Source organism: Cetorhinus maximus, chromosome 20, assembly GCF_964194155.1.
Source record: "Cetorhinus maximus chromosome 20, sCetMax3.hap1.1, whole genome shotgun sequence".
In the NCBI taxonomy this organism is placed as follows: domain Eukaryota; kingdom Metazoa; phylum Chordata; class Chondrichthyes; order Lamniformes; family Cetorhinidae; genus Cetorhinus; species Cetorhinus maximus.
The window spans coordinates 79,802,478-79,820,699 of record NC_135898.1 but is presented as its reverse complement, the minus strand read 5'-3'; the positions used below and the strand labels follow the sequence as shown (position 1 = coordinate 79,820,699).

The 18,222-nt window shown below is 42.9% G+C and overlaps 1 protein-coding gene across 3 annotated transcripts in view; it reads left to right on the top strand.

Annotated features, from left to right (window-relative positions):
- LOC144694493 (STE20-like serine/threonine-protein kinase) overlaps positions 1–18,222 on the top strand; it is a 160,926-nt gene that overhangs the window by 124,930 nt on the left and 17,774 nt on the right. Inside the window, exons 13-15 of one of the 3 annotated variants that reach the window (XM_078564979.1) lie at positions 2,479–2,571; positions 9,478–9,549; positions 13,987–14,116. In XM_078564979.1, the coding sequence (XP_078421105.1) occupies positions 2,479–2,571; positions 9,478–9,549; positions 13,987–14,116 (295 nt within the window). The remainder of the gene's footprint in view (positions 1–2,478; positions 2,572–9,477; positions 9,550–13,986; positions 14,117–18,222) is intronic. The other 2 variants (XM_078564980.1, XM_078564981.1) reach the window with 2 other exon arrangements.

Below are 18,222 nucleotides of genomic sequence, written 5' to 3'. Positions count from 1 at the left end.
GCCCACTGTCCCCAGGCGACCCAGTGTGTCCACCGTGCCCAGGCGACCCAGTGTATGCGGGAGAAGCCACTCAGCTCTGGTACTAGGCTGTCACTGCTTTATTTCTGTTGTTAATGTTAATATTTTGTAGATTTGTTTTTGTTGCTGATTTTGCTTTGATTTCTGTATATTTAACATCTCTCTGTTTTTTGGTTGAGCACTTTACCTTCCCAGCTGGGCAATCTTTGGTTTGTGGTGTGGTGGTGGTGGTGTTGTGTCTGAGTTGCAGGTGGTGATTCCAGATCTTTCTTTCTTCAGCAGTAACTGAGGCAGTTGCTTGGTGTGATTATCAAAATAGAAGGATAGGTTTCAGTTAAAACCCTGTGTTCAGTAAGATTATATTGTAAAGAAAAAAGGTACAGGATGAAAGAGCAGCATTTGCATTAACAACTTTTCCAAGCATTGGAAAATTCAAGTTGGAAATCTTGTGTTGAAGAGCATGTCTGCTACTTCCAGTATGTTTCAGGCTATTACGCTGGTATAGTCCTCTGCTACTGAGTTTGGGAAGATGGGCCAGTGTATTGTCGTGATGTTCTACTTCCTTGCACTGGGGTATGTGTCAGAGACTCAGAGCCAGTACCTCTCCACACCCAGGTCTTTTATTGGCCTTTCCTGATGTGTTACTAACAATGGCCATGGAGAAGGTCCCAGCCTGATCTGTGCCACCTTTCTACTGAGACAGTAGTAAGAGGAGCAGGGTAGAGCTGGGAAACATATAAAACAACTTTGAGGGCTCTACATGGAATGCAGCAGCACTGTGCAAATACTTTATAGTCTCTGCCACACCAGATCATGCAAGTACCAGCAAAATAACAAGACTTGCTGCACCACCATAGATCACAGATTCTCAGAATGTTGTGGCGCAGAAGGAGGCCATTTGGTCCATTGAATAGTCTGACATACTGGAAGTATTAGCTTGCAATCTTCTGATGAAGTCACATGTTGCCTGTTGGAAATTTTGCAGCCTGTGTACAACTAACCCAGCAACACACCAAGCAACTGTAATATCTACCTCAGGCTTATCCTGGGGCAGCCTCTTCATCCACAGTGAGGAACAACTCTGCGCAGCTGTTCCTGTACAAATCCTCTTCTTAACTTTGTAACTGGCTGTCTTCACAGTTCTACTAACCCTCAGGTTTACTCTCCTACATTTCAGTAACTGAAGGAAGCACAAGCTTTCAATCAGAAGGAGGTCTCTAACTGCAAATAGTAAGGATTGAATCACCAAGTAGCTGCCAGCACTTTCTTAACACCATTTTATGATTTGTTCCTCACATTATCTTCTCCCTTGTCCCATGATGAGTTCTCTAAGGCAAGAGCTGGATCTGTTACTTGCACAATCCCTACATGTAGGAGGGCAGCTGTTGGAAATGGGAGTCTTTGCATTGTGCATTTTGCAGTAGAGCTTTGCCTGGTGTTGCTTGGCCTTGAGTACTGAAACACTGAATGTTAGGCTCGTATACCCTGCAGCACCATAACCTATCAGTGGAGAAGCCCCCTTGTCCGTTAGATTCACTATATCCTGTTAGGAAGGGGGACTTTCAGTCCTGAGTGTTTAATTGCAATCTATGCAGTCAGGTTTTTTTTCACACTGGCAGGTTAAGTTGCTGCAAGCTAGGACATGCTGCTTTCTATAACTTTATATTCCAAACAGGTCCTTTTAATATGTGAGTTCTGAGTGTTTTATATTGTACAAGTAATGCTTATTTACTTCCAAGATTAAAATATACCAGACAATAACCTGCCCTGTAACATAATGTCAGCCTTGACTCAGTGGATAGCCCTGTCAACTTCTGAGTCAAAAAGTCAAGGGTGCAAGCCCCACTCAAGAGACTTGAGCAAATAATCAAGACAGAGGGGTTCTGCACAGTTGTTGGTGCAGCCTTTCAGATAAGGTGTTAAACTGATGCCCTGAACGATGTAAGAGAGCTCACAGCATTATTGGAAGAGAGTTCTCTGGGTATCCTGGCAGACATTCCCCCATCAGCCAAAATCACTAGCACAGGTTACCTAGTTATTCATCTCATTACTGTTTGTGGTATCTTACTTTGTGCACAATAGTTGCTGCATTTTCCTACAATACAGACACTGTAATTTAGAGTTATTTATTGACTCTGCAGTGTTTTGAGATGTTCTATATCTCTCTTTCTATAATTTTCAGAACTTATCTTTGAAATTGATTCCCCAGGCGTAGTACATCTGCCAAAAGCACTCATTTTTCAGCACTCACATATTAAAAGTCTGCAAAATAGCAACCCTTTTTACTCACTACCTTTTCAAAGAAATTCTAAACTCCAGCAACATGGCTTAAAGATACTAACTCTTAACTCTATGCTGAACACTGGCACTGATTTAATCCAACCTAGTCTGTGACCTTTACTGCTGAATGCTGCCAGTGTAAAAGGAATGTACTTCCCCCAACCCTCTGCATGCTTGTAGGTTAAAAATGAAGTGGATAAACTCCCCAGAGAACAGAGAAAAGAACAAATGAAACGAATCCGAGAGGAGCTTTCGCAGTCCTTGCATGCCCAGGTAACTAGCAACTGACGTTACTCATCAATTGTGCCACTTTCCTTACTGACAAAAGCTTATCTGTCTGAATAGAAATATCCTCTGAAGCCAAACAGTCAGTGTCCAGCATCATGTCACTACATGTCTGAGTTAAAATTGTTTCTACAATACTTGGATATAGATACTTGCACCTGGTAGCCTGGGAATAAGTGTGTGTCCCTGGTCTGTGGTGAATTACTTGACCATAGCCAGTAGATGGTCTGGGATGCTACACTTGACCCTTTGCTTGGAAGGTGTGAAAGCAGCCTGGGTTCCAGCTACTGGTCACTTTCCAGAAAAGCTGCAAGGAGCACATGTTTATGAACCTTGGATGAGGACAGGAGCAGACTTGATTGTGATGATGTTCTGTTGCTCAGTGCTTATGCATGAAGAATAGCAATGAGGCCCGAGAGGATGCTGAGCTTCTGTGGAACCTATATCTAACCACCTCCAGGAGATGAGGTGAGAATGTTGAGTTGTGAATGGGAAGAAGTGCTCTGAAACCAGGGACTGTAATGGGGTCACTTCAACAAAGGAAGGTGTTAAAATTTCAGTGAAACTGTCAGGGCAACAGCAGAGTGCCACTGGAAATCTGAGCTGACAAAAGGAAGTGGGGTGGTGAAGGACAGTGGAGTCTCCATCACTGTTTCCTGACTCCTCAAGGGTGTTTTTTTATTGTTGGGAAAAAAAATGACATATTTAGTTTCCACCTTGTTATTGAGTGTGTGGATTCTTTAATGTTAACATAACCGTTGGTGCACATTAAATTTACCACCTCGCTCTACCAGAAGCTTTACACCCGGACATAAATCTACCAAACCAAGAAGTGAGTTTTTACTGCATTCTGTGTCTTGTTTAATTTAATTATGCATGTGGGCACCCCTTGAGTACGTGGTGAGCCCCTGTAGCCCATGTGGTGTAGGTACACCCACTGCTGTTAGGGAGGTTGCTTCAGGATTTTGACCCAGCAACAGTGAAGGAACGGCAATATATTTCCAAGTCACAATAGCTTGTGGCTTGGTGGGGAACTTGCAGGTGGTGGTTCCCATGCATCTACTGTCCTTGTCCTTCTTGGCTGTAGAGGTCACAGGTTTGAAAGATGCTATTGAAGGAGCCTTGATGAGTTGCTGCAGTGGATCTTGTAGATGGGATACACGGCTGCCACTGTGTGCAGGTGGTAGAGGGAGTGAATGTTTAAGGTGGTGTATGGGATGCCGGTCAAGGAGGTTGTTTTGTCCTGGTTAGTGTTGAACTTCTTGAGTGTTGTGGGAGCTGCACTGATCCAGACAAGTGGAGAGTATTCCATCACACTCCTGACTTGTGCCTTCTTGATAGTGGACAGGCTTTGGGAAGTCAGGAAGTGAGTTAGTTGCCACAGAATTCCCAACCTCTGACATGCTCTTGTAGCCACAGTACTTATATGGCAAGTCTAGTTCAGCTTCTGGTGATGTTGATGGTGGTGATTGAGTGATGGTAATGCTATTGAATGTCAAGGGGAGATGGTTAGATTCTTTCTTGTTGGAGATGGTCATCGTCTGGAACTTTTCTAATGTGTATGTTACTTGCCACTTGTCAGCCCAAGCCTGAATGTTGTCCAGGACTTGCTAAATGTGGGCACTGACTGCTTCACTATCTGATGAGTTGTGAATGGTACTGAACACTGCAATCATCAGTGAATGTCCCCACTTCTGATCTTATGTTGGAGGGAAGGTCATTGATGAAGGAACAAAAAGTTGGTTCGGCCTAGGACACTATCCTGAGACTAGAAAGATTTTCTGAAAAGCCTGAGATGAGGTCAGTGATATGGGAGGAGACTTGTATGGAGTATAAACACTAGTACAGACAAACTAACTCAGCAGGGGTGTGGGAACCAAGAAAAAATATTAGAGAGGAATACCAAGGTGCACAAAAAACTGGGAGGAACAGATAGCACTAGTACAGAGAATAGTAAGTTAATAGGTAAAGTTGGGGTAAGCGAGAAAGTAACAAAATTTAATCAGGGCTACTAGGCATGTATGTGAATGCACGGACTATACTAAATAAGATTGGGGAGTTACAGGCGCAGATTGTCATGTGGCAATATGATGTTGTGTTGATAACAGATACCTGGCTCAAGGAAGGACAGAATTGGGTGTTAAATATTCCTGGGTACATGGTGTTCAGAAGAGATAGGAAAGGAGGAGGGGTGGCAGCATTGGTTAAGGAGAGCAATGCAGTGCTGGAGAAAGAGGATGCTCCAGAGGGTTCAAGGACAGAATCCATTTGGCTACAGCTAAGGAACAAAAAGGGTTCAATTACATTGCTCGGTGTAGCCCATAGACCACCAAATAGTGAGGAGGACATGGAAGAACAAATCTGCAGGGAAATTACAGAGAGATGCAGGCATAATAGAGTAGTTATAATGGGGGACTTGAATTACCTGAATGTAGACTGGGACAGTGGTAGTGTAAAGGGCGGAGAGGGGCAAAAGCTCCTAGATTGTGTTCAAGAGAATTTTCTACAGAAGTATCTGTCCAATCCAACAATAAAAGATGTACTGTTGGACCTGGTTCTTGGAAATGAGGTGAGCCAAGTAGATCGAGTGTCAGTGGGGGACATTTAGGAGACAGTGATCATTGTATTGTACGTTTTAGGATAATGATAGAAAAGGACGATAGGCAATCCAGAGTAAAAATAATTAACTGGACAAGAGCGGACTTTAATGGGGCAAGAACGGAGCTGGGCCACATAGACTGGAATGAAAGATTGGCAGGAAAAGCTGTAGCTGAACAATGGACTACCTTCAAAAAAGAATTGGTTTGGGCGCAGTCAAGGTATATTCCATCGAAAGGGAAAGGTAGGACAAACAAATCCAGAGCTCCATGGATGAAAAAGAAATTGAAATTAAGATAAAGAAGAAAAATTGTGCTTATGATAAGTGTCAGGTAGAAACTCAGCTTTTGACATTATTACAGCCTTTGTTCAAACATGGACAAAAGAGCTGAACTCCCGAGACGAGATGAGAGTGAGTGCCCTTGACATCAAGGTAGCATTTGACCGAGTGTGGCATCAAGGAGCCCTAGCAAAACTGGAGTCAGTGGGAATCAGGAAGAAAACTCTCCGCTGGTTGGAGTCATACCTAGCACAAAGGAAGATGGTTGTGGTTGTTGGTCAGTCATCTCAGCTCCAGGACATCACAGCAGGAGTTCCTCAGGGTAGTGTCCTCGGCCCAACCATCTTCAGCTGCTTCATCAGTGACCTTCCATTCACCATAAGTTCAGAAGTGGGGATGTTTGCTGCTGATTGAACAATGTTCAACACCATTCACGACTCCTCAGATACTGAAGCAGTCCATGTCCAAATGCAGAAAGACCTGGACAATATCCAGGCTTGGACTGACAAGAGGCAAGTAACATTCGCGCCACACAAGTGTCAGGCAATGACCATCTCCAACAAGAGAGAATCCAAACATCGCCCCTTGATGTTCAATGGCATTACCATCACTGAATCCCCCACTATCAATATCCTGGGGGTTACCATTGACCAGAAACTGAACTGGACTAGCCATATAAGTACTGTGGCTACAAGAGCAGGTCAGAGGCTGGGAATCGTGTGACGAGTAACTCACCTCCTGCCTACCCAAAGCCTGTCCACCTCTAGAATGCACAAGTCAGGAGTGTGATGGAATACTTCCCACTTGTCTGGTTGAGTGCAGCTCCCACAACACTCAAGAAGCTTGATACCATCCAGGACAAAGCAGCCCGCTTGATTGGCACCACATCCACAAACATTCACTTCCTCAACCACCGATGCACAGTGGCAGCAGTGTGTACCATCTACATGATGCACTGCAGGAATTCAGCAAGGCTCCTTAGACAGCACCTTTCAAACCCACGACGACTACCATCTAGAAGGACAAGGGTAGCAGATAGATGGGAACAACACCACCTGGAAGTTCCCCTCCAAGTCACTCACCATCCTGACTTGGAAATGTACCGCCGTTCCTTTGCTGTCATTGGGTCAAAATCCAGGAACTCCCTTCGTAAGAGCACTGTGTGTGTACCTACACCACATGGACTGCAGCGATTCAAGAAGATAGCTCACCACCACCTTCTCAAGGGCAACTAGGGATGGGCAATAAATGCTGGCTCAGCCAGCGAAGCCCACATCCCACGAATGAATACAAAAAAAGTACCAAGAGGAATACAGAAGGTTCAGAGGGGAGGTGAAAAAGCATATTAGAGAAGCAAAGAGGGATTATGAGAAAAGAGTGGCAGCCAACATAAAGGGGAATCCCAATGTCTCCTATAGGCATATAAATAGTAAAAGGGTGGTAAAAGGAGGAGTAGGGCTGATTAGGGACCTAAAAGGGAATTTAGACATGGACAAAGGGGCAATGGCTGAGATATTAAATGATTACTTTGCATCCGTTGTTACCAAGGAGGTAGCTGCTACCCAGGCCATGGTGACAGATGTGGAAACTCTGTCACTAGAAGGGTTCAAAATTGATGAGGAAGTGTTGAATAGACTGTCGGTACTTAAAGTTGACAAGGCATTGGGACCAGCTGAGATGCATCCAAGGATATTGAAGGAAGTGAGAGTAGAAATTGCAGGGGCACTGGCCATAATCTTTCAGTCTTCCCTAGATACAGAGGTGGTACCAGAGGACTGGAGAATTGCAAACATTACGCCCTTGTTCAAAAACGTTGTAAGGATAAGCCCAGCAATTACAGGCCAGTCAATTTGACTTCAGTGATGGGCAAGATTCTAGAAACAATTATTCGGGATAGAATTAGTAGTTACATGCAAAAATATGGGTTGATAAGGAAGAGCCAGCATGGATTTCTAAAGGGGAAATCGCATTTAACTAACTTGCTAGAGTTTTTTGGAGAGATAACAGTAAAGGTCGATGAGGGTAATGCTTTTGATGTGGTGTACATGGACTTTGAAAAAGCATTTGACACAGTGCCACACAACAGACTTGTGAGAAAAGTTATTGCTCATGGAATAAAAGAGACAGTAGCAACGTGGATACAAAATTGGCTGAAGCAGAGAGTAATGGTCAGTGGATATTTTTCAGGCTGGAGTTTCCCAGGGGTCAGTATTGGGACCCTCAGTTTTCCTGATATATATTAATGATTTAGATCTTGGTGTGCAGGGGACAATTTCAAAGTTTGCAGATGATATGAAGCTTGGGAGTGTTGTGAAATGCGAGGAGGACAGTGTAGAACTTCAAGAGGACAGAGACAAGTTTGTGGAGTGGGCAGATAGGTGGCAGATGAAATTCAATGCGACGAAGTGTAAGGTGATGCATTTTGGTAGGAAGAACATGGACATACGGTATGAAATAAGGGATGAAATTTTGAAGGGGGTGCAGGAGCAGAAAGACTTGGGTGTGTATGTGCATAGATCATTGAAGGTGACAGGACAGGTGGAGAGAGCAGTTAATAAAGCATATAGTAGCCTGGGCTTTATTAATAGGGGCATAGAGTACAAGAGCAGGGAGGTTATGCTGAATTAATATAAGACACTCGTTGGACCTCAGCTAGAATATTGTGTATCGTTCAGGACACCATATTATAGGAAGGATGTGAACACATCGGAGAGTGTGCAGAAAAGGTTTACAAGAATGGGGGATGAGAAACTTCAGCTGTGAGGATAGATTGGAGAGGTTGGGACTGTGCTCCTTGGAGAGAAGAAGGCTGAGAGGAGATTTGATAGAGGTGTTCAAAATCATGAGGGGGCTGGACAAGGTAGTTAGGGAGAAACTGTTCCCACTCCTAAAAGGATCAAGAACGAGAGGGCACAGATTTTAAGTGATTTGCAAAGGAAGCAAATGTGACGTGAGAAAGAACATTTTGACACAACGGGTGGATCGGGTCTGGAATGCACTGCCTGGAAGTGTGGTGGAGGCAGGTTCAATCGAGGCATTCGAGATGACAGATGACTATTTGAATAGAAACAATGTGCAAGGGTATGGGGGAAAGGTAGGGCAATGGTACTAGGTCACAATGCTCATTTGGAGAGCCGGTGCAGACATGATGGGCTGAATGGCCTCCTTCTGTGCCATTAAGATTCTGTGAATGTGAATGGCCTGTTTCTGTGCTGCATATTCTCTGTAATTAATCTCACACCTTTCCTCTTTCCCTATAACCCTGGTGAATTAGGAGATGGTGGAAAGTGACTGGAGTTGGACTAGTGTAACCTGTTCCTGTATATAATGGTAACGAAGTTAGAGTCTGTGGATCAGCTGTGGTCAGTGGGTTCTCAAAGTAACACTTGCGGAGCCTTTTACAGAGTTGACCTGGTTAATACCAGTACAATATCAAAGACAAGACAATCATTGCCAGGGTGTCAATTATTCAGCACGAATTTCACTTAGACTTCTATTTCAGTACAGATCTCTTTGTCGTTCTCACTTGCCATTGGATAAAACTCCTATGCACGTTCATGATTTATTGAGTGACAGTCACGCGTGGGATTCTGACTACCTGCCAAATAAGGTTCACTGTGCAAAACCAGCCTTGTACACTGTGCCCCTAATGTTGTTTCTCAGTAGCCACACCCTGCTGGAAGTTGTCTGACCTTTCCCCTGCGACTGCAAGCTACTTTTTCTCCTTCCATCTGTACAACAGGAAATGCTGGAGATACACAGCAGCTTCATCAACATCTGAAGAGAAAAGCCAGGTTAAGGATTTGAGTGATACCCTTTACCTAAAGTTTAGTCTGCCTTTTCTGGCTTTTTTTTTCCTTTTTGCCTCATCCTCTGTAATAATGCTGTGCTTGCTGCTCAGTGCTTCTGCCCACCTGCACCCAGCAGTTTGGATGAGTTGGATGATCTGGTTGTGGTGTGTGCTGCCTCCTTGTCCATTTGCTGACCTGGGAAGTCCATTGTATTCTGATCCACAGGGTGTCGCCCAGGTTATGATACAGTCTTTTCAGTTATCTTCGTGCACCTTGTTCAACGCACAGCTTCAGGATGTAAGTCCCTCCACCCTTTTGCGTGATTCTTGAGTTTGTCATATGTTTTATGTCTGTCTGTGTGCCGTGGGCCATAATGCATGTTTTGGAATTCAGCATTTGACCGGTCCAAGTGCTGGTGACTGTCTTCAATTGAACCTGATTCTTTTGGAAATTCTAAAGCCTAAATGGAGAGAAGGGGGAATAGTCAGACACTATGCATCACCTTGTGGCTGGGGAGTGGATCAAACACTGCCCTTTCCTGGGATTTGGGATGTAATCTCAGTTTAACTCCTGATGGATACAAAGCCACAACAGCCCATACTGACAATAATTCAGCACAAATCAACATGAAAGTTTGCCACACCATATTGTATATCTATAATAGAATGTTGCCAATGATTTAAAAACTTAAAAGTAAGAGAACAGGTTGCATAAGCTTGGATATACTTCCCTTGAGTTTAGAAGATAGAAGGATGATCTGATCAGGTTTTTTAAATGTTTAAGGGATTCAGTAGGATAGAAGCAGAAAAACTATTTCCTCTGATAAGGGAATCTAGAACAAGGGGTCATAATCTCAAACTTAGACCCAGGCTGATCATAAGAAATAAGAACAGGAGTAGGCCATTCAGCCCATTGAGCCTGCTCTGCCATTCAGTAAGATCATGGCTGATCTGATTGTGGCCTTAATTCTATTGTCTGTCCCCATAACCCTTAGCTCTGTTGTAGATCAAAAATCTAACTCAACTTTAAATATATTCAATGACCCAGCCTCCACTGCTCTCTGTGGAAGAGAAATCCAAAGACTAACAACCCTCTGGGAAAAGAAATTCCTCCTCATCTCTTTTAAATGGGAAATCCCTTATTTTTAAACTATGTCCCTTAGTTCTAGATTTCCCCCACAAGAGGAAACATCCTCCCGGCAGCTACCCTGTCAAGTCCTCGCAGAATCCTATATGTTTCAATAAGATCACCTCTCATTCTTCTAAACTCCAATGAGATAGGCCCAGCCTGTTCAACCTCTCCTCATAAGACATCTCAGTGAACCTTCTCTGAACTACTTCCATTGCAAGTATATACCTCCTTAAGTAAGGATACCAAAACATGCACACAGTATTCCTGGTTTGATCTCACAAATGCCCTGTACAGCTGCAGCAAGACCTCTGTACTTTTATATTCCATCCCCCTTGCAATAAAGGCCAACATTCCATTTGCCATCTTAATTACTTGCTGTACCTGCGTACTAACTTACTGTGATTCATATACCTAGATCTTTTGTACTGCAGCATTCTACACTCTCTCTATTTAAATAATATTTTGCTTTTCTATTTTTCCTGCCAAAGTGGACACCTTCATATTTTCCTACATTATACTCCATCTGCCAATTTTTTGCCCATTCACTAAAGCTATCTATATCTCTTTGCAGACTCTTCGTATCCTCTTCACAACTTCCTTTCCTACCTGTTCTTGTATCATCAACAAATTTGAGTTATAAAATGGCCTGACCATTCATCCAAGTCATTAACATAGATTGTAGATTGTTGAGGCCCCAGCACTGAACACTGCTACACTCCACAAGCTGCAGTTTGCCAATCTGAAAATGACCTATTTATCCCGACTCTGTTTCCTGTTAGTTAGCCAGTCCTCTATCTATGCTAATATATCAACCCCAACACAGTTGTCTCATAGCTTGTGCAGTAATCCTTTATGTGGCACCTTATTGAATGCTTTTTGAACATCCAAATACACTACATCTACTGGTTCCCCTCTATCGGTCTGTTACATCCTCAAAGAGCTCTAATAAATTTGTCAAACATGCTGTTGTTGTGTTCAGCTGTCTCCAATTTTATTCAGGTAGGATAGCCATTCAATATTCATTCTGTTTTCTAGGTTGACAGCTTCATTTGTTCTTTTAAAACATAACCCACATTATAAGCATTCCATTGAGGGAATTATAAATGGTAGATTTTGTAAAGGACGAAACGTTAATAAGTCCAAAAGAAAATATTCTTTATTCTTAGAAAAGGAACAATATGACATAAGTCTAAAAATGAGTGTGTGTGAATTTGGTATGTCAGTGGGATAAATATTCACAGCTATTATTGGATGCAATGGCTTCAAAGCTTACCAGATGATTCTTTAAGAAATGAATAAAAATGGAAGTCAAGATGCTGCATGGATAAGAAATGTGTGGATTCAAAGGTTGTTTAAGTAGCACCACAAAGGTCCCTTTGACCTTTGGAGAGCAGCACAAACCACTGGAAATTGTACGGACAATGCTATCCCAGGAAAATGGAAACCTGTCTAGGGTCAGGACACAGGAACACCCATGACACAGGTCTCTTGAGGTAGAATAGCAGGCTTCTCCTTCCAATTGAATGGATTAATTTGAACGCACCTCTACTGGTCAACAGTCATGAAGATTGCCTCCTTCTCAGCGGTGCAGTTAGATTTCCTCACGTTCTCTGGAGCTGCAGTTGGGAAGTCAGTGTAATGTTCTCTTTCTGAATCAAGTTTTGGATCTTGTGGTCTGGACAATTAGGTGTTGGCCCAGCATTGTCACTGTGCATCCCCTCTCACTGCTTCTGATAACCCTTCCACACCTCTTTGCCCTTAGTGGCTCTGTGATCCCCTTCTGTGCCTGATGACCCCTCATTGCACGTGAAGACTCTGCCACCCTTCTCTGTGAGCCTTATCACCCTGCAACTACTTTCTGGTCCTGATGACCATGACCCCTCCCCCTGGGCCTGATGACCATGAATACCCTCCCTCTGGAACTGATGACCCTGCGATGCCTCCCTCTGGAACTGATGACCCTGCGATGCCTCCCCCTGGAACTGATGACCCTGCGATGCCTCCCTCTGGAACTGATGACCCTGCGATGCCTCCCTCTGGAACTGATGACCCTGCGATGCCTCCCTCTGGAACTGATGACCCTGCGATGCCTCCCTCTGGAACTGATGACCCTGCGATGCCTCCCTCTGGAACTGATGACCCTGCGATGCCTCCCTCTGGAACTGATGACCCTGTGACCTCTCCATCTGGAATTGATGACACTGTTGTCTAGCTATAGCTTAAGCAGTTACTAAATCTTACAGTATTTAGGCAGGATTTTAATTAGCTGTTGTGGTAAGGCGCAAATTGCTCTTGAATACCGCTTGCCTTTATTAGAAATTGTTGAGGATATAACTGAAACCAGGCTGTGTTCTATAGTGATTGTTTGTTATATAATAGGAACAGTGTATATTGCAGAGATTAATGGATAACTTAACAGTGTTTTGGGTGATTAGCTCCTATAATTAAACGGGCTTGCACTCCTGACCCTGCCACACTGCAAACGCCTTAAAGTAATGTGGGCTCCCACAGGCAACTGTGCCCATTCTCCAAACCTGCCTAATTTGAATGCCATGGAAAGTATTTTCCTCCAATTGCTAATGTTTGCACTGTGTAGAACATTAAATGTTCGCAAAAATCCAGCTGTGTGAGTCTTTGTCCTATCGCTGTGTGAGCATTGCCACTCAGTGTGTGAGCATTGCCACTCAGTGTGTGAGCATTGCCACTCGGTGTGTGAAGACAGGAAATCCTGCTCCTGTACATCATATCAGTTTGTCTTTGGTCCCAATATCAGATGCATGGTGTGAACAAGAAGAGCTTTGACACTGGGTTTTCAGGAAAGCACAGCAGTGGATATGTGAGATTTGTTTGCTGAACTCATGAAAACCACACACTATGACAAATTTATACATATGTCCACGACTGGGTCTGGAAAGAGCGTATTTTGCTGTACAAGACTCACATTAGGAGTGGGTATAATCCAAGGGACTGTATAATAGTCTCACGCATATCCCACAACATTAAAGCATGTTGGGATAAATCAGATTTTTTTGCCTTAGTATTAACATGTTAAATAAGCTCAGTAACATCATTGGTGTGGGGCCACTGCAATTTATAAGTTTACCACAAAGTGGAAACATAGATAACATGGAAAATTTACAGCGCCATTCAGTCCATTGTGTCTGTACCCACTGAAAAAGTGCTAGCCAGCCTAATCCCACTTTTCAGCTCTTGGTCCTGTAATTCTGTAGGTTGCAGCACTTAAAGTGCACATTCAAATATTTTTAAAATGTGATAAGGGCCTCTAGCACCCTTACACACAGTGAGTTCCAGACCTTACCACTTTCTGGATAAAAAAATGTCTCTTTAATTCTCTGATATTTCTGCCAATAACTTTAAACCTATGCTCCCTGATTTATTGACTTGTTTGCCATTGCCGTATTTATCCTTCATTTAACTAGGATAGAATTAACTGACCAGCTAACTACCCCTGCCCTTTTGTTAATCACCCATAAACTATTTTTCCATCTGTTTCTGACATATTGTGTCTGTGTATTCCAAATGGCTAGTTTGTGACTTATATATCAATCACTGTCTGTGCATTTCACAATGGTTCCTCATTAGGAACAGGAGTTTCTGCAGAAGCAGCAGCTGGAGTTGGATGGAGCACTGAAGAAAATTATCCATCAGCACAAACTGGAGCTTGCTACCATTGAACGAGAGTGTCTCAACAACAAGCAACAGCTGATGCGAGGTGAGGCCTTAATCTCAAAATCACAGGATTGTTACGGTGTAGAAAGAGAGCATTTGCCACTTTGTTTCTGCACCGGCTCTCCAAATGAGCAACTCACCTAGTTCTGTTCTCGTGCCTTCTCTCTGTAACCCTGCACATTCATTCTTTTCAAATAACAGTCTGCTTCTCTTTTGAATACTTCAGTTGAACCTGCCTCCACCATACACTCAGGCAGAGAATTCCAGACCCTAAGCACTGTGTGAGAAAGTTCTTCCTCATATCACTATTGCTTCTTTTACTAATTAATTAAATCTGTGCCCTCTCATTCTCGATCATTTCGCGAGTGGGAGTAATTTCTCCCTAACCACTCTTTCTGAGCCCCTCATGATTTTGAAAACCTCTGTCAAATCTTCTCTCGATCTTCTTTTCTCTAAGGAAAGTAGTCCTAACATCTCCAATCTACCTTCATAACTGGAGTTCCTCATCCCAAGAACCATTCTTTTCTGCATTCTCTCCAATGTCTTCACATCCTTGAGTGTAGTGCCAAGAACTGAAAGCTATACCCCAGCTGAAGCTGAACTAGTGACTTATACAAGTTCAATATAACCTCCTTGCACTTGTACCTTGAGTTCTGTATCATCTGTAAACTTTGAAATTGTGCCTGTACACTAAGGTCTAGGTCATTAACATATATCAGGAAAAGCAAGGGGCCCAACACTGACCCCTGGGGAACCCCACTACAAACCTTCCTCCTGCCTGAAAAGATCCATTCACCACAGAATCACAGAATTGTTAAGGTGCAGAAGGAGTCCCTTCAGCCCATCATGTCATCACCAGCTCTCTGAATGAGCATTATGACTCAGTGCCATCCTCATTCCTTTTCCCCATAATCCTGCACAATGTTTCTATTTAAATAATCATCTAAAGCCCTCTTGAATGCCTCGAGTGAACCTGCCTCCACCACACTTCCAGGCAGTGCATTCCAGACCCGAATCACTTCCTGTGTGAAAAAGTTTTTTCTCACATCGCATTTGCTTCTTTGCAAATCACTTTAAATCTGTGCCCTCTCGTTCTTTATCCTTTTACGAGTGGATACATTTTCTCCCTATCTACTATGTCCAGCCCTCTCATGATTTTGAACACCTCTATCAAATCTACTCTTGGCCTTCTCCTCTCCAAGGAGAACAGTCCCAACTTCTCCAATCTATCCTCATAACTGAAGTTTCTCATCCCTGGAACCATTCTTGAAAACCTCTTCTGCACTCTCTCCAATGCATTCACATCCTTCCTAAAGCGTGGTGGCCAGAACTACACACTACTCCAGCTGATGTCTAACTAGTGTCCTATACAAGTTCAGCATAATCTCCTTGCTCTTGTACTCTATGCCCCTATTAATAAAGCCTATGATACTATATGCTTTGTTAACTGTTCTCTCCACCTATCCTGCCACCTTCAACGATATATACACCCAAGTCTTTCTGCTCCTGCACCCCCTTCAAAATTTCACCCCTTATTTTATATTGTCTGTCCATGTTTTTCCTACCAAAATGCATCACCTCACACTTCATCGTATTGAACTTCATCTGCCACCTACCTGCCCACTCCACCAACTTGTCTTTTCCTTTTGAAGTTTTACATCACCTTCCTCACAGTTTACAGTGCTTCGAAGTTTCGCATTACCTGCAAACTTTGAAATTGTCCCCTGCATACCAAGACCTAAACCATTAATATATATCAGGAAAACCAAGGGTCCCAATACCAAGTCCTGGGGAACTCCCGTACAAACCTCCAGCCAGAAAAATATCCATTAACTATTACTCGCTGTTTCCTATTACTCAGCCACTTTTGTATCCATGTTGCTACTGTCCTTTTCATTCCATGTGCTCTAACTTTTCTCTCAAGTTTGTTATGTGGCACTGTATCAAAAACCTTTTAAAAGTCCATGTACGCCACATCAAAAGCATTGCTCTCATCAACCTTCTAAGTTACCTCTTCAAAAAACTCCAAGTTAGTTAAACACGATTTTCCCTTAAGAAATCCATGCTGGCTCTTCCTAATCAACCCACATTTTTCCATGTGACTATTAATTCTATCCCAAATAATTGTTTTTATAAGCTTCCCCACCACTGAAGTTAAACTGACTGGTCTGTAATTGCTGGGCTTATCCTCACAACCTTTTTTGAAGAAGGGTGTAATGTTTGCAATTCTCCAGTCCTCTGTCATGCGTCTAGGGAAGACTGAAAGATTATGGTCAGTGCCCCTGCAATTTCCACTCTCACTTCCTTCAGTATCCTTGGATGCATCTCATTCGGTCCCGGTACCTTGTCAACTTTAAGTACGAACAGTTTATCCAATACTTCGTTCTTATCAATTTTGAGCCATCTAGTGACAAGCGTTTTCTCCTCTGTCACCATGGCCTCAGTATAACTTTGCTCACAGGTCAGTTGTGCAGCACTGTATCAAACGCCTTTTGGAAGTCCATGTACACCACATCAAAAGCATTGCCCTCATCAACCTCTTCAAAAAACTCCAGTGATTTAGTTAAACAAGATTTTCCCTTAAGAAATCCATGCTGGCTCTCCTTAATTAACCCACATTTGTCCATGTGACTAGTAACTTTGTCCCAAAATATTGTCTTTAGAGGTTTCCCACCACCGAGGTTAAACTGACTGGCCTGTATTTGCTGGGCTTATCCTTATACCCTTTTTTGAACAAGGGTGTAACATTTACAATTTTCCAATGCTCTGGCACCATCCCTGAGTCTAAGGAAGACTGAAAGATTATGGCCAGTGCCTCTGCAATTTCATCTTGCTTCTCACAGTTTACTTGGGTGCACCTCATCAGGTTCTGGTGCCTTATCAACTTTAAATACAGATAACCTATCCAATACCACCACCTTGTCAATTTTAAACGTTTCTAGTGTTTGAATTACCTCCTTTTACCACGACCTAGGTAGCAACTTCTTCCTTGGTAAAGACAGATGCAAAGAGTTCATTTAATGCCTCAGCTATGGCATCTGCGTCCATGTGTAAATTCTCTTTTTGGTCCATCATCATCCCTACTCCTCCTTTTAGCACTTTTTTTTACTATTTATATGACGATATAAGATTTTGGGATTCCCTTTTACGTTGGCTGCCAGTGTCTTTTTATACTCCCTCTTTGATTTTTTTAGTTGCTTCTTCACCTCCATTCTGAACCTTCTATGTTCGGCCTGCTTCTCAATTGTAGTTTCTACCTGACACCTGTCTTAAGCACACGTTTTCTTCTTTATCTTAATTTCTATCTCTTTTGTCATCCAGGGAGCTCTGAATTAGTTTGCCCTACCTTTCTCTTTTGAGGGAATATACCTTGACTGTGTCTGAATTATCTCTACTTTGAAGTTATCCAGCCCATTGATCAGCTACCATTTTCCCTGCCAATCTTTGACTCCAATTTATTCAGTCCAGATCTATTCTTATCCCATTGAAGTTGGTTTTCCTCCAGTTAATTTTCCTTACTCTGGACTGTTCTTTGTCCTTTTCCATAGTCAATCTAAACCTTATGATACAATTATCACTGTTCCTTAAATGTTCTCCTACCAACTACTTGACCTACCTCATTTCCAAGAACCAGGCCTAGCAGTACCTCCTCCTTCGCTGGATTGGAAACTTACTGCTGAAGAAAATTTCCATGAACACTCTAGGAACTCGTGACCCTTTCTGCCCTTTACACTAATATTATCCCAGTCTATATTTGGATGATTAAAGGTCCTCATTATAAGTACTCTATAATTTTTGCACCTCTCTAATTTCCTTGCAAATTTGATCCTCTACATCCTTTCCACTAGGTGGTGGCCTATAGACTACACCAGGCAATTTAATTGTGTCTTTTTTTATTCCTTAGCTCTAGCCAAGTAGGTGTACCTACACCACATGGACTGCAGCGGTTAAAGAAGGCAACTCACCACCACATTCTCAAGGGCATTTAGAGATGAGCAATAAATGCTGGCCTAGCCAGCAATGCCCACATCCAGTGAAAGAATTTTAAAAAGTAGATTCTGTCTTTGACCCCTCTGAGTCATCCTCTTTCTCCAGTACTGCAATGCTGTCCTTAAATCAATACCACCACCTTTTCTTTCTTTCCTATCT